Below are 17,609 nucleotides of genomic sequence, written 5' to 3' on the forward strand. Positions count from 1 at the left end.
TGCACTTTCTTTAAGTTTTAACTTCCCTGCAAAAGAAACTATTCATGTAACCAATCTCAATATTTTTTAGATAGGTCTTTACTTATTTTCTGCCGTTAGCATATACAATTTTGTGCACTTATTTTGGAGACCCTTCTCAAAATATAGAACTATATAAAAGGTTTGGACATGGAGGGGGTCTTCAAAGTCATGTAATTTAATCTCTGGGTTATATAGATGAGAAAACTGAGACTGAGAAAGATGAGGTAATGTGTCCAAAGTAAGTTACTGGAAGAGATAGTACTCTCACATAGATCTTCTGATTCCCAATTCAAGGTTCATATTTCTACCAACTCAAATTTTCCCTCACATGTGATGAGATAGAAATGTGAGCAGCCAATTTACATGTGGGGATAGTGCCTTCCCCTCTAACCCCAAATCGGTTTAAGGAGATGATAATTTGGTAACATGAAATCCTATGGAAATGGGTCTGTACCATTTCATCAAATATTTTGAGTTAGAAATTCCTTTTATTTATCTGTACTCTGTGGTTCAGAACCTGGAAGAAATTCTGGACTCACATGGACTCTAGCTTATACTGGAATACTAACACCAAAAAGGGGTCTGTTTCTTTGACTATATCTACCTTGGATAAAAATGGGTAAAATCTCTTTTAAAAGATTAGGTATGGATTATAAATGGAGTAAATTAGTCAATCAATAAACATTTATTAAGTGCCTATTATGTGCCAGGTGCTGTGATATATACTGAGAATACAAAAAAAAAAAAAAAAAAAAAAAAAAAAAAGGAGCTGAAAAGTGGGAATGTCTCCTCAAATTTGGACAATAGAATACATTTTAAAGTCTCAGGTATAAGAAAGTTTCAAAAAGAATTCCATCACAGAAAATTCAAAGTGAAAATGACTCAGAGATAAAGGACAAAATAAAAAATAAAACACTAATTTTTTTCCTCTGTCTATCCTGTCTCTTCCTACTCTCTAAAGGTGAAAGTATTTTGTGTAATTTCTAAATAGATATTTCACATTCCTCTCAGATCTGTGCTATTTATGAAATCATTGCAGTTATCATGGAAGATTAGCAAGGTCTAGATCTTTTGACCAGTCAACATTATTTTCTTTTGCTCTCCAGATATAGGGCAATCTTGGCAGTGGGCCTTCTCTCCTCTGCGAAGTGTGCTGTTATGGAAAATTTTCTCCCTCTGGTCAATTGATACCTGAACACTAAACTCAGGAATTCTCACACCACAAGATAACTGTCAAGACTAGAATAAATTCCATCTATCTTGTTTGCTATTTGCTGACCTAGACTCAGAAAAGGAAATGAAAGATAAGAAAAGCATCTGGAAATTGAATGTTCAAGAAACTCATATCTAAGACAGCTCTGGACAAATCCATGCCTTTTATTGAATGTGCTTGCTTCTGCTGTCAGCCATCATTGCTTTTTCAGTTTTGGTGGTAGATGAGGAGGGAAGAGAGATCCCCTCCACTTCTTCCTGCTGAAAGCTTCAAGGATAGAAACTTTGTGATAAGAAAACAGAATTTAAAAAGAGAAACAGATGGAACCATTTTCCTTAGCTCTAACAGACTGTGGTTCTTTTGTTCCTTTAACAAATCTATCCCCTAGACTCTCAATTAACTATCTTTGAGGCAGCCTTAATTATTAGAAACCAATCAGAGGAGGTCACTACATCCTCCCAGCAAGGCTCATTCCTCTCAGTCTGTCCACCTTCTATAATCTCAATAAGTGGTTTGGAGTACCCACCAAATTGATTAGGGGTTCTCCTGATCACAATTCTATACTCCAGGTATATAGGAAATATACTTAGATTTTATTCTTTATGAAAAAATGTCCATTTGTTAACTTCACTTACCTCTTTGGAAGTCATGCACATAACAGGAATTAATAGACGTTCTGCAATGGGTTTGAACCCTCTGAGCAAATATAATTTTTCCAGTTTTATTCTGATTTGGAACTTCTCCTTCACCCACTTGAATCCAGTGGACAGAATTCTAGGCCTAGAGTTAGGCAGACCTGAGTTAAATCCAGACTCAGGAACTTACTATCCACCAGACTCCGAACAAGTTTATTAATCTTTGCCTTAGTTTTATCAACTATAAAATGGAGATAACATTAGCACCTACTATCAGGGTTCTTGTGAGGATCGAATGAGATAATATTTGCAAAGTTCTTAGCACAGTAACTTAGCATAGTGACAGCACATAATAGGTACCTATTAAATGTTTGTTTCTTTCCTTCTTTCCAAGAGTGATTAGTATGTGATAAAAGATGACCTAAAGTTCCTAAGGATTGATTATAGTATCTTATCTTTTGGTTTGAGCACTCCTGTCCACTATTATCAAATATTTATTTATATACTTGGTAAGTATTACTCTTACAAAGGAGCTGTGTTTTGTGGAAACAGCTCAGCATCCTTCCCAATCATTGAGGTAAGAGTAATCCGTAATACATATTTTTAAAATCAGTTTTTCTTAACATGTTAAATTTTTTTGGTAAAATTTTTTGAAAATTTGAAAAAAATTTAAAATAATAGTTTTTTTTTATTTTCAAAATATGTGCAAAAAGAGTTTTCAGCATTCACAATTGCAGATTTCTTCTTCCATTCCTCTTACCCCCTCCCCTAGACATCAAGTAATCCAATATGTGTTAAAAATGTGAAATTCTTCTATACATATTTTCACATTTATTATGCTGCACAAGAAAAATCAGATCAAAAAGGGAAAAAATGAGAAAGAAAAAAGCAAGCAAACAACAAAAAAAGGTAAAAATACAATGTTGTGATCCACATTCAGTTCCCACAATCCTCTTCTGTGGATGCAGAGGGCTCATTCCATCACAAGTCTATTGGAGTTGGCCTGAATCACCTCATTGTTGTAAAGAGCCATGTTGAATAATCTTGTTGTTGCTGGGTACAATGTTCTCTTGTTTTTACTCACTTCTCTCACTTCATTTAAGTCTCTTTCTGAAATCATACACCTGATCATTTCTTTTAGAGCAATAATATTCCATTACATTCATATACCATAACTTATTCAGCTATTCTCCAATTTATGGGCATGCACTCAGATTTCAGTCCCTTGCCACCACAAAAAGGGCTGCTACAAACATTTTTGCACATGTGGTCCATTTCCCTTTTTAAAAATAATCTCTTTGGGATGCAGGCTCAGTAAAGATACTGCTAGATCAAAGGATATGCACAGTTTTATAATCCTTTAGGCGTAATTCTAAATTGCTTTCCAGAATGGTTGGATCATTTCAGAACTCTACCAAGAATGTATTAGTGTCCCTGTTTTCTTACATCCCCTCCAACATTTATCCTTATCTTTTACTGTCATCTCAGCCAATCTGAGAGGTAAATGTAGTAGTTACCTCAGAGTTTTCTTAATTTACATTTCTCTGATTAAATTTTTTAGAGCATCTTTTCATATGGTCTTTTCATATGACTAGAGTTTTAATTTCTTCATCTGAAAATTGTATTCTTATAAATTTGAGTCAATTCTCTCTATATTTTAGAAATGAAGTCTTTATATGATCATATATTTAAAGGTAGATGGGATACTCACTCTGACTCTCATTTTATAGGACAGGAAACTGAAGTCCATATGATATTAAATGAATTGCCCAAGAGAAGTAACAGAGCAAAAATTTGAATCCAAGTTGTTTTATTACATATCCATGAGGCTTTGCAATGCTAACTTTTTTTTTTTTTTAAAGGACATAAAGCTTGAAGGCACTCTTATCCTGTGTTGATAAACATTGAGTTTTAAGTTAAGTAATCTAGATTAAAAACTACAACAAATTGTTTACTTGACCTTCTTATGAGTCGAAATAAACAATGCCCTTAGGATGATGAATATATATTTTTAAAATTATAATAATACCCAGCAGTTTCTTCTTTTAGGTACTCTTACCTATGTTTATAAAAGGAAAACAGTTAATGTCAAGCATGTCCTACTGCTTCTTATAGGGTTCACAACAATGACGTCTCTATTCTTAAGAAAATCAACTGTTTTCAAGAACCTACATATACAAATAATTTCTATGAAACCAACAAACCATTCTTATTTATTCAGTAAAATAGTTTCCTAGGGGCCTTTACTAGGTAAAAGTTTATAAGCTGAGTGTAAATGAAATGTACTTGAATATAATAAAACTACAGTTTTTGCTCTAGTATACACAAAATGAATAGTTTTGCACATAATAGCTTTTCCCAAATGCATGACTTAGTTAACTTTGGTTACATATGCCCTAATTCTATTTATTTGAAAAGTTCAGTGTTTACTTTTTTCTGATATGTTTAGTATTCAAATTTAATTGTGTATTATTGAATATAGGTTATATAGAACATAGGTCATAGAATTTTAGAGCTAAATGGGGTCTAATTGATAATTTATTCCAACTGATGAATAAAATAAATTCCTCAGAGGTTAAATTGCTTCCTTGATATTCTATAGCAAATTCAGGACTAGATCCCAGGAATCTTGACTGTTTTCCCATTACTATATGTTGCTTCTCTAGGTTTTTTTGTCCTTTTGAACTTTTGATATTCATGGTCTCTTTCATGTGGTCACTTTCTCCAGTGGTGCAGATAGAAATCCATAATTTCTCATTCTTTGAGTTTTGTCCAAATTTTTTCAGAAGGAGCAGTTAAGCTGTATGGGGATAGAGTGCAGGGCTTGTTTGAAGTCAAGAAGACTCATTTTCCTGATTTCAGATCTGGCCTCAAACACGTGTTAGCTGTGTGACACTGGGCAAGTCGTTTAACTGTGCTTCAATTCTGTATCTGTACAATGAGCTAGAGAAGAAAGTGGCAAATCACTTCAGGATCTGCCAAGGAAACTCTACATGAGATCATAATGAGTCAGATACAACTGAACAATGATCATAACATTTCCCTTTCCCCCCAGAAATTCTCTGTAGAGATGGTATCTCCAACATGCTAGTGGTAATCCTTTAGGGCTTTTGATATATTACATGTATCAGTGAAATACTTGTCTTGTTTATGGGTTGTTCTTTGCTTTTCCTTAAGAACTGACCTACTTTCTTTTCTAATCATTCATGCTCTTAATGATGCTTTTTTTTTTTTTTTTTTTTTTTTTTTTTTTTGCAATACATGCCATTGTTAATGATCAGCTATCACCTTCTTACATTGCCTAAAAGTTACTTACAATTTTGATTATTCTGAGATTTTATTGGTCCACAATTCACATCCATTACAGAATTGCTAAGACAATTATTCCTGTTAAATCTGAATTAGCCATAGTGAGAAGTTTGGAATTATTAAAAATGGTGCACAATTTCCCAAATGTGCCCTTCTTATTCAATTCTGGCTTCACCTTATCATCCATCTTGAGTATCTATAATCAAGATTTATGTACTAATGCATTGTCAGTGGACCGCCCATTCAACTACATTCAACTACTACTTGGGAAATATGCATCAAGGTGGCACAATGGCTATGGATCTAAGGAATATTTGAATTCAAATCTGACCTCAGAAAGTTACTAGCTATCTGACCCTGAACTTTGTTGTTGTTGTTGTTGTTGTTGTTGTTTTACCAAATTTTTTTATATCTTTTTTTTATTATAGCTTTTTATTTACAAGATATATATGCATGGGTAATTTTTCAAGATTGACAATTTTAAAACCTTTTGTTCCAATTTTTCCTCTCCTTTATCCCATCCTCTCCCCCAGGTAGCGGGTAGACTAATACATGTTAAATATGTTAAAGTGTATGTTAAATACAATATATGTATACATATCCATACAGTTATTTTACTGTACACGAAGAAATGGACTTTGAAATAATGTACAATTAACCTCTGAAGGAAATAAAAAATGCAAGCGGACAAAAACAGAGGAATTGGAAATGCTATGTAGTTGACCCTGAACTTTGTGATCCATACCTCTATCTCCTTAGTTTCCTTGTCTTTAAAATGGGAATAATATTAACAATCTCTCAAGGTTGGATAAAAATGAGAACCTATTTAAAGTACTTTGCAAATTTTAGAGTACTATATAAACACTAAATATTATATTTATTCTTCAACTTAGCTTATCTGACTGATCTCTTTTCAGTAGCCATGGGTCTCATTGAGGAAGCTCTAATGTTTCTGGACTTGACAGAAGTAATCTATATTAATTTTGATATGATCTTCTTGAGAACATTGTCTATTAAAGTGATTCCTCTGTTATCTTTGACCCATTATTGGATGTTCTTCTAGACAGAGGGAATCACCTTTGGTTTGTGGCTTAACTATGTCTATGGAGGCAATATGGAAGATATGGACAAAAATCACATATATAATGGGTTACAATTATTGGATGGTATACTTTGTACTGTCAAAAATGAAGTATAGAATATTGATCTATTAGTTCATTTATAGTTTGGAAAAAAGTTAAAACTCTGGAAAATGTGTTTCACAAGTTATCATTAGCAGATGATTCCTAGAAATACCATTCTAGATCCTTTAAATACCTTCCTGCATTGATCTTTCAAATGTTATTCCTTTAACTTCTTATCTAATCAGTTTGAATTTTCAAAATTCTATTCAAAAGCTCTTAATCACTTTTTTTGGTGCATGGTTTGAGGCACACTTTACAAAATAAAACTACATATTCAATGTAATTATCTTATGTCTACTATATGTTAGGACATTTTTTCATTCTCTTTGCTCAGAAAATAATCTTTATATATACCACTGAAGTGAAATCATAAGCCAAACAAATCAATGACTATGCTGAACTGATACATTTTATTTTATTATACATATTCAAATTTTTTAAAGTGCTGGGCTTTTCCCATTCTTGTTCCTGATCTTAAAGCTAAGAGGGCCAGATTTGATAAGCTCTAAGTTCTCAGGGAATTTAGTTAGTTGGCACAGTGGAATGAATCTGGAGTCAGAAAGACTCATCTTTGTCAGTTCAAATCTAGCCTCAGACGCTTATTAACTGTGGGCTCCTAGACCACTCATTTAACCCTGTTCATCTCAGTTTCCTCATCTAGCTAAAGAAGGAAATGGCAAACTATGCTAATATCTTTGCCAAGAAACCCCACAGAGGATCACAGAGAATCAGATATAACTGAACAACAAAAGTTTTCTCTCAAATCTAAATCTTATTGGCATATATAGACATTTTAATTTTGTTTTTCAATATTTCATTTATTTGAGAAATAGAAAATGGGGTAGTGCATAGAATATTGTACTTGGAGTCATAAGATCATATATTTGGAATTGAAAGAATCTTTAGAGGCTATCAAGTTCAAGTGTCTTGCTTTACAGATAAGGAAACTGAGGATCAGATAGTTTAGGAGAATTGAGCTTAAATTTTTTCTCTGGGTGTCCTTTAGTGAATAAATAGCTTAAGCTCTTTGAAATTAATTTTCCTTATTTGTAAAATGGGGGTGATGATATTTATTTTAAAGAGCTATTATGAGACTCAAATGAAATAATATTTCCTTTAAATATGAATGATTTAGTTTCAAATGAAGATGCACTAGGTCTTACCATTTGCCTTGTCCCTGGGTTTTAAGATCCTTTGGATTCTACCATCTGCTCTGACAGTATAACTTCTAGACTCTGAGCCACTTGACTAGTTCATGAACTCTCAGAATTCCTAAGCTTTACCTTCCACCTCATCCCTGCACTCTTAGTCCTTCCTGGCCTTTCCATTTGCCCTCCAGCTGAATTCCCTTATCTTTGCCATCTCTGCCAATTAGAATGTGAGCTTCTTGAGAACAAGACCTGTCTCACTTTTTCCTCTTCATATTCCAAGGGCTTAGCACAGTGCTTGCCACATCCTCGGCATTTAATGAATTTTTTTTTATCATTCATTCATTCATGAGTGGTTCTATAAAACTCATAGTGTCTTAAAATTCTTCCTGAGGGGTTTTAAAATTTAGGGTGCTTAAGTTTAATATCATAATCCCTGCATGTTGTTGATTAGTATAATTACTATATTAAATCATCTGAATGGTTTTTGGAAACCTAGATTCCCCAATCTGCTGCCCTTCTCAGTCACTATCACAAATGACTACATAATGGAGAATAAAGACTCATTTATATGCTAGTAATGTCTGTGAACTTTTATGGAATGAGGATATGGAGAGAGACGGTCTAGCCTAGCTAAATCTCCCTTATACTGCAAATAAAAGCCTTAGGTGAGTGAGGAGGAATGGAAGAGATTCAAATCAGGCTAGAGGATGTTTGTCTCTCTATGTTTAGGGAATATCTATTCCCTTCATGGACAAAAGAGAGCAGAACAGGAAAGAGCTATACATCCCAAGAAATGAGCAACCCTTATTGTCTTTGGTTCATATTCTGTAATCCTGAAGGGTAAAACTCTAGATAGTAATGAGGTTTGCTATACATAGCTTTGGACTGGCATGCTGATACTTCTGTTACAACAAACATATGGTGTCATTCTTCCTTTGAAAATTCAATAACTATATACCTTTTCTCCAGTCCCCTCCCCTCTCTTGTAGTTAGATGTGCAAGAAGATGCCTCTCTGCGAATTCATTGCAGATTCACTATTTTCCTGTAGCCAGTCTCTCAATGTTTTTTTCTCATAGGCGAATATCAACATCCCAATGGGAGCCTTTCGGCCAGGAGCAGGACAGCCTCCCAAAAGAAAAGAATTTACTCCTGAAACAGATGAGGTAAGGGAAAATTTTTAAAAAGCATGGGCTGAGATGCTTTTTTTTTTGGTGAGTGTTTTCTCTTCCCACTAGAGGGGAGCAGAGGCCAGGAGCTCATTCTGGGCCTAGGAAAGAACAATTCATTACAGAGACAGCTCCTCCATCTATCGCCTCAATATATTCAGTGGAATGGCTTTTTTTCAGTACCCACCTTAATTAGTTTCAAGTCTATTTTCCTGTGCAAATACATTTCAACACTTAGTTCAATGCTTTATTTGACAAAAGGATTCTTTAAATATTTGTTGATTGATTTGTGGGATCATTCATATGTGTGTGTATGGGGAAGAAGAGGGTGTGAGGAGAGAGCTTGCAGGTTCATTTTATTTTTTATAATTATATTCAATCAATTTGCTGAATTTGTTCTGGCTTGGAGGTTTGTATCTGTCTGAGTAGGTGTGCCCAAGTTGAGTGGGTGGGCATGCAGTAAGCAAAAAAGATTGTGTAGGAGCATTAGACCAAAAAAAAAATGATTAAATATATTAAATCCAAAATTTCCTTTCTAAAGCAGTAACAACAATGAAAACAACCCATTTTCGATAAGCTCTTCCAGATAATCTTCCTTGCACCCTCTCCCCACTCCCTCCTTTTCTTTACAAGAAATTGTTCAGATGAAATGGAGGTCAGGTTATAAAGGCTAATAATGAAGCCCAGGCAAAGGTTCTTTATTTCTTTTAAATTTTTATTTCTTTCCCTCTGTGTAATATCCCTGATAGAATTGGGAGAGTTTGTCTTTAAAGAAATAATAATTTAAAAAATTTAAAGGCATTTGCTACAATAAGGCCAAAGAAATAGAATTTAGTGGGGCCCATAGGGTAGCAGATAGGTATTAAAACTTTTTTAAAAGGTTTCTTTAACTCCTGGACTAAGTGTTTTGATGTTGAACACCACATCCAAATTTGTGGTTTCTAATAAAACTTTATTCTCTGGATCCAATCTTTTCCCTATGAACATACTTAAAGTAGCTTTAAATTCTCATGCCCAGGAGAAATATGCAATTTGGAAGAAACAGAGGGTTTTTATCTCCAAGGCTAGAGGCCCATTCCTCTCCCTTTCCTCCGTTTTCAGGACTAGGATTCCTAATGCTAACTAGACATTTTGAACTGAGATAAATAGATAGATGCATAAATAGATAGATAGATAGTTGCATAGATAGATAAATAGATGGATGGAAGGAGAGATAGACCATTTATTAAATACTTACATGTGCCATATACTGTGTCAGATGCTGGGGATATAAAAACAAAGAATTTACATTCCCAAAGAGTTTACATTCTAATAGGGGAAAGAAAACCATAAAGGGGAGCTGGAAAACGGGAAAGGGAGAAAGTTATCCATGTTAAGACTAGTGTGGAATATTTCAACCTAATCTGCTTTTGTGAATAGATCTGTTTCTCTGATATATAATACTGACTGTCATTACCATGGTGTTTCTGATCTCACATTATGAAACCAGGGTACTGAAATAATTACTCACATGTATGATCCCTACTTGCCTGGGGAAGTATGAAACTCAAAGTCTTTCAATAGTGACTAGAGAGTCAAGACAACAGTTTTCAAGGGCAGATGGTATATGATCCCCTCCTTCAGGAATCTCTTTAGCCTATTAGAAAAGAGAAATGTTAGTTTTCAATGACAAATTTTGGTTGCTGTTGAATCCATGAGTCATCGCTGTTGTGTATAAGATGAACTAGGACAATTTTTCATGGGAATACCCTGATGTACCTCTCAATTTAACTTAGAAGATGAGAGGCTGATCCAAAAAAAGTTAGTTACTTGTAAAGATAAAAAGAAACTAGCCTGAGGTGAAGATTATAATGAAAAGAATAAATATTGGGGCATCAGCTTAAAAGATAGTTCAGTGGGGTGTGATAGACTTGGTTTTCTTGGAATTCTTTTATTCAATCTCCTAGTTAAAGATTTCAAAAATAATAAATTGGGTTATAGCACACCAAAGCATTGTCCAACTTGGTAACACCGACCTGGGCTGAAAGTCTCTCCCTGCTCATTTACTTATGAACTATTTTATGGTCATTTTAATGACCTATATCTATGGTGCTATTACTTCAGAATCATTTTAGGTAGTCATGGCAATAATTTTCTCTTAGGGGTTCATTCATGTGGCTTTTGTTGGCCTGACTGCTCTAGGGACCTATATGAAGGAATTTAGGACAATAAAAACAGCACATTGGCCTTACAATTGTGTTCTCTACTTTCCTTCTTTCCTTTATAGAATCACATTGTGAGAAAGTTGACAATTAAATGCTAATTCAGCTGCCTTCTTTGAGTCCACAATTCATTTTGATTTTACACAATACCCATCTAGAGATGAGATCATATTCATAAAACACAAACAGGGTTGATTATAACAATGAAAACCAAAGATAGATTATTCAGTCTAGATCTTCTCTGTTGAATACCCACAGGAGACAATGTGAGGCACCAGAAATTGTATTTTTCTCCTCAAAGATTTCAAAGCAAAATCTTTCAAGACTATGCTTAGGTACATGTGAAAGTGATCTTTTCTATTTTATGTAAAGGAAGTGATATTATTATCCTTTCACCATTACACAGAGTTGCTGGCAGAGAAAACAAAGAAGGCTTCAATTCTTAATCCCAAGTGAGATTTCCTTTATAATTCTATATGTTTCATTTATTTAAAATATTATTTCCAATTTTAATTAATTAAATTAAATTTTAATTAATTAATCACATTTAATGTAAAACATTATTGTTTATTAAAAGCATTATTTATTATTTATTTTAAAACATTCTGAGAAAGGATCTGTGGGCCTTATCAGTTTGCTAAAGACATTTATGCCGTAAAATGGTTAAGAACTCTTGGATTAGATGGTTCCTTCTAACACTATGAGACACTGAATTCATTAACTGATTATTTTGCCTTTATGATAAGAAACTATGTTTTTTTAAAATTAATTTTGTCAAGAGATAGATGACCTGGCTCTTCTCACTAAATTGAATAAAACTTTGGGTGACAGACAGCAAGTTCCTTATAAAGAACAGTAGACTTGGAATTGAGAGATAGACTTGAATTCCAGTCCAAAAGTTATTATTTAAACTTTCTGGTAGAGCTGAGACTTAAACCTAGGTATAATCTCTGCATCCAATGCCCCCTCCTTGTGTAGATCAACAGCCATACTTGGATGTCAGATTGGATAGATGAGAACAATTTGTTTCAATGGTCATGAAGGCAACTGACACAGGTGTTGTAGAATGCTTAGAGCTTGATCAGACATAGAAGATATCACGGTCATTCACTGTACCTTAGGCCATCAATAATCATTCTGACTTTTGTCTTGCCACTGGATTTTGGTGATTATTGGAAGAGAGAGAATAAGGTGGATGACTTTTTGCAATTCTGTCTCACTTAAATCCAATTTATGATCCATAATGTCATTTATCCTCTTTGAAAACAAAGGCTGCACAATTTAGTTTGAGACTAGATTTGAACTAAGAAGTCTTCCTGACTTTAGGCCCAGTACTTTATTCATTGTATTACCTATAAGAATAGTGAAATTATTGATTTAAAAAGTTTGTTTTCTCTCTTTAATTTTTAAATCAAACAACTTGTCCTACCTTCAACTGCCTCTATTCATAAATTAGAAATTATTAAAATAAACACACATGTTAGTTAAGATACTTAGCTGAAAGGGGAGTTAGAGTTAAAACTCTAGTTTAAAGTTAGAGTTAGAGTTTAAAACTTTAGTTTGTATCAAACAAACTAAATACCATAAGGAATAACAGCTTACTATAGGAACATTATTGTTCCTAACAATCATGTTTTACTCTTCATGATCTCATATGGGATTTTCTTGGCAAAAGCACTAGAGTTGTTTGCTTATTTTCATCTTGAGCTCATTTTTGTTTATTTATTTATTTATAGAATTTTATTTTTCCAAATACATGTAAAGACAGTTTACAACATTCTTTTCAAATCTGAGAGGTGTAAAGTGGTACCTAAGAAAGAAAAAGACAAGACAAGAAACAATTGCTCTCTCAATTTCATGCTAGCTACTAGGGAGAGAGTTTCTAAAGCCCTTTCTTGTCCAAAGGCACTCAGCAATTTATCCACTTTCTCTAGTGTTAATTATTCTAGAAACAGTTCCCAGCAAGACAATTGTCCTTATTGACTAGGACCTGTTAGATTGCCTTCTCTCCCCCTCCCCCGCCCCGAGGCAATTGGGGTTAAGTGACATGCCCAGGGTCACACAGTAAGGAAGTGTTAAGTGTCTGAGGGCAAATTTGAGCTCAAGTCCTCCTGATTTCAGGGCCAGCACTCTATCCACTGTGCCAGATTAATTTTTAAATTTTGATTAGTTGCAGAGTCAATGTAAAACTCTTTCATCATATCCTGTAGACCAGAAACACTTACAAAATAGGTGCATTTTTCAAAATCTGTGTGAGGATTGCATCAGTCATTCTTCTACACATATTTTGGTTCTTTGGGCTGATTGGTTAGTTCCTCATTATGCCTTCATGACACTTTCATTCTTCAAAAAGTGGAGAAACCAACAAGGGGAGCTGTTATTCTGAACATGATTTTGACTAACAAAGAAGAAATGGTGGAAATGACTTCTTCATAGTATAATTTGTGTTGAAGGAGAGGGAAGCTCAGAATAATCAGACATCCATCCTAGATTTTGGGAAAAGAGATTTCAAAAACGTTTTTAAAAAAGGATTAGATTTTATAGGTGAAGCTAGCTCAAGAAGCTTGGAAAGCTCTCAAGAATGAATCTTTTTTTTTTTTTTTTCTGAGGCAATTGGGGTTAAGTGACTTGCCCAGAGTCACACAGTTAGGAAGTGTTAAGTGTCTGAGATCAGATTTGAACTTGGGTCCTCCTGACTTCAGGACTAATGCTCTATCCATTGAGCTACCTAGCTGCCCCAAATGAATCATTTTTTAAAAAGGAATTATTTTTATTCTTAACTTAATGAATGTCAAATAAAACGATCATTTTCATGAACAAAATTGAAGCAGAAAAGAAGATTGTATATAAAATCAGAAATCTCTAATATGCACAATTTGCTTTTCCTTTTAATAATATAATAAATCTAGGGGCAGCTAGTTGGTGTAGTGGATAGAGTACCATCCCTGAAGAAAAGGCTAACAATGAATACTCTGGACAAAAAGACTTTTCCTGCCCCATATTTAGGAAACAGAAAGGGATTAAAGAAGAGATAAATTACAAATGTTGTTGTTTGTCCTTTCTTTTCAAAGAGTACCACACAAGTAAGATGACTTATAAATGAATGGGATTTAAGTGAGGGAGAGCTGTGCAAAATCATAAATTTCCTTTTCTCCTCCAGAATCATCTGGGTCCAGTGCCACAATATAGATCAGGACGAATGAAGATGATTCTGGCTGAGAGAATTTGGCCTTTTTAAGATAAGGTTTTTTCCAGGTCTCAGTTTGACTGAGGCAATGTCCTTTCAATGAATAAGGCTGTATAACAGATGACAGAGAGAAGACAGAACTATTCAGTTACTGTTTTGCTTATTTTCTTTTTTCAGGACAATAATCTTTTAGATTAGAAATAACAAAACAACATAGTTAGTAGAGATTTAAATCCAAGATAATTTAAGATAAATAAGCATACAGTAAGACATTACTTAGCTCTCTCAATGAATTTAAGTCATCAGGCTCAGCTCAGGTATATCCTAGAGTTCTGGACAAGCTAGTATGATAGCTGAAATGTTATCAGAAATCTTTGAAAAATAATGGAGAACAAGAGAGTCATCAATCTAGAGAGGAAAAATGTCCCAGCTTTCAAGAAAAGAAAGTAGCATTTACAAACTGTAGGTCAATCAATAAATAAACATTTATTGAGTCCACTATGTGCCAGGCATTATGTTAAGAACTGACTCAATGATTTTAGGTTCAATTCCTGAGAATATTTTAGAATATGCTATTAAATATGTAGTTCATGAACATACACAAGGGAGAATGCTGCTTTAGAAGTTTAAGAATTTGTAATGTCAGACCAACTTTGTTGTATTTTTTTAAGGATTACTATGCTGATAAAAATCAGAGAAATGTTTGAATTTAGTCTAATTTGATGTTAGCAAAGCATTTGGCAGATACAGATGGATTTAGACCAGGTTAAATGGCTATCCAAAGAACAGCCATTAATAAATCTTGTAGAGTGCTTAAAGTATTTGTTCCTGGCCTCAGAGTGCCCAATATTTTTATCAGTGTCACAGATGAGTCTTATATAAGACTATATAGCATGCAGATTAAATATACAATTGTCACAAAGCTGTGAGATAAAAAAAATCTTGGGATCTGAGTGGGTCACTTCCAGAAGGTTCAGAGAACAGCCAGGATATAAAGAGGACATAAGATCATGAAATAGGAAAAATGGGTGAAGGAACTACAGATATTTAACTAGAAGAAAAGAAGACCTGAAGCATTTGAAAAGTTGTCATGTAGAAGAAAGATTATGCTAGTTCTTTGTTGTTCAGTAATTTCAGTTTTGTCTGACTCTTCGAGACCCTATTTGGGATTTTCTTGGCAAAGATACTTGAATGGTTCCCCATTTCCTTCTCCAGTTAATTTTTACAGATGAGGAAACTGAGGCAAAAGGATTAAGTGACTTGCTCAGTGTCACACTTCTGGTAGATGTCTAAGGCTGGATTTGAACTCAGGAAGATGAGTCTTCCTCATTCTAGGTCTAAGCCCCAGCATTTTATCTACTGCTCCACCTAGATGCCCATACCTGTCACTTGGCCCCAAAAGAAAGAACTAAGAATAGTAGATGGAAGTTGATGGGAAACCACTTTAGAGTTGATATAAGAAAAAACTTCCTAATAACCAGAATTATCTAAAACTATAACCAAGAGCTTTGGGAGGCAATGACTTCCCACCTCATTAAAGATCTTCATTTGAAGCCTGAATGACTATTTCATGACTATACTTGCAAGGGACTTTGTAGATGTGATTCTTTGGCAGGAATTATTTGCTCTAGATTGCTTCTGGGGTGCTTATAATGTTGAGTTTCTCTATCACCATGGGTCTGTGAAAAGTGACCATCTACTTATTTCCTGTCCCCCAAAAAGCAAGGTTTTAAAATTCAGGTAAATCAAAGAAGTTAATGTTAATTATTTTTAAAAGCTGGAGCTCTGTTAAATAAATAATGCTCCCACTTTTAAGCACACAATTTGGAATGCCTAATGTGAAAGACACATTTTTAAAATCATATGCATCTTCATCAATTGAGAACAAAACTCGGTATCTTATCAAAGTGGAATATGATATAATACTAAGACTTAAATTCCTTGGAAGAAAAGTCCCATTCTATTACTAGATACTACTCTTATCATTATTATTTTATTATTTTTATTCTTTGAAAGTTCACATAATAGTTTTTTTGCAGAGAGAAATACAAATATACACATTACTTTTGTGCATAAAGTTCACAAATGCATCATGGTAAGGTGTTACACAAATATAGAAAGTGACATTACCCAGGAACTTAACAAGTTGTATAGGAAACATTTTTCTTTCCTATTTCCTTACTAAAACTTATCAATTTTGTAAATGTTGAAACATTTTCAAGGAAGGAAGCATCATTCATGTCACCATTATATATATTAAAAACCGTCTTTATAGTCTATTAAACATTCTTTCCATGGAAGTCCCTATAGAATTTTCTAGAATGCCATTTTCAGCAAATGGTTTTTAAACTTCTCCATTCTTATTTATAAATGTACATACAAGGGAAGGAAGTATAATCCTGTGGCTCATGGTTTATAAACCAATGAGAGGGCAATTATTTTCAAATGTATGCTGTAGGTGTAGATGGTATTGTGCTATTTTGCTATTGTGTGAAGGTAATAAATATGCTAGCTGGAGTAGCAAAGTACCAATAGAATCAAAGGCAACAAAGGAAGGAAAATGCCATTAACTCTTAAATACCTCAATATTTTATTTTTTCATTTAGCTGGTGAATTAGACACACTAAAGGGCTACCAATTCATCCTACTGTTGATCTGAATTACATTAGGGCCGTTCAGTGTAGCAATGTTAATGAAGGCATTAATGTGTGGATTGTAGACTTAAAATAGAAGAAGGAGAATTAATCAATTTCTCCCATCTGTTTTACTTCCTAGATTTGGTATCAAAAGTCTCTCTAAACAGGTGATCATGTAATAATTCAGAGTCCATGCAAAGTGTAGGAAAAAAGAAAACCTATGCATAAAACTCAGGTTCAAATGAGATTTATTAAAGGATATTTTGTAAAGCTGGTAGAGACCACAGACTAGAGATAGAGAGGTTGTAAATTTCTGGATCTGTGTGTCAAATTAGAGTGGTATCATGGCAGTCCCATTAGATTGGAAGAGTAGAAATGTGACAGTTCCTCCAAATGTAATTTTTCTTGCTTCCTTTTGGTATAGGACACATTTCATTGTCACCACATGTTTGGTATTCTCCCTCTCTTTTCAGTGGCTCTAGATGGTGATTGGTAGAGTAACAAGCAATTTTCTGTTATCTCTGCTTCCAGATCTATGCTTTGGAATTTTTTAGCATTGTAATTACTTGATAAGACAAAGGAAGGGGAAAGATAAGTTAGGGAAAGAATCTGATTCACTTCATGGCTAACTTGAACTCTGTATGCTTTTTGTGGCCCTGGTTAAACTTCAGAAAAACTGTGTGCAGGTGGTTATAGATTCCTACAAAGAATAAAGGTACAGAAGCTTATTCCTGGACTGAATTTTCTTTTTCAAAAAGTTATTCCTATTTTTAATTAATAAACATTCTTCCATTTATACCCCCTTCTCATGGGCATTTCTACATACAGATTGTCAGAAAAAGAGAGTTTGAGAGTACATGAATTTGAAGATCTCTGTTGTACATAGATTATTTTCTTTTTAACTT

The 17,609-nt window shown here is 34.0% G+C and overlaps 1 protein-coding gene across 1 annotated transcript in view; it reads left to right on the forward strand.

The window, feature by feature from the left end:
* SMPX (small muscle protein X-linked) overlaps positions 1–17,609 on the forward strand; it is an 80,888-nt gene that overhangs the window by 16,975 nt on the left and 46,304 nt on the right. Inside the window, exon 3 of the mRNA XM_074300933.1 lies at positions 8,591–8,677. Coding sequence (XP_074157034.1) covers positions 8,591–8,677 — 87 coding nt within the window. The remainder of the gene's footprint in view (positions 1–8,590; positions 8,678–17,609) is intronic.

The sequence above is a fragment of the Sminthopsis crassicaudata genome, chromosome 3 (assembly GCF_048593235.1).
Source record: "Sminthopsis crassicaudata isolate SCR6 chromosome 3, ASM4859323v1, whole genome shotgun sequence".
NCBI lineage: Eukaryota > Metazoa > Chordata > Mammalia > Dasyuromorphia > Dasyuridae > Sminthopsis > Sminthopsis crassicaudata.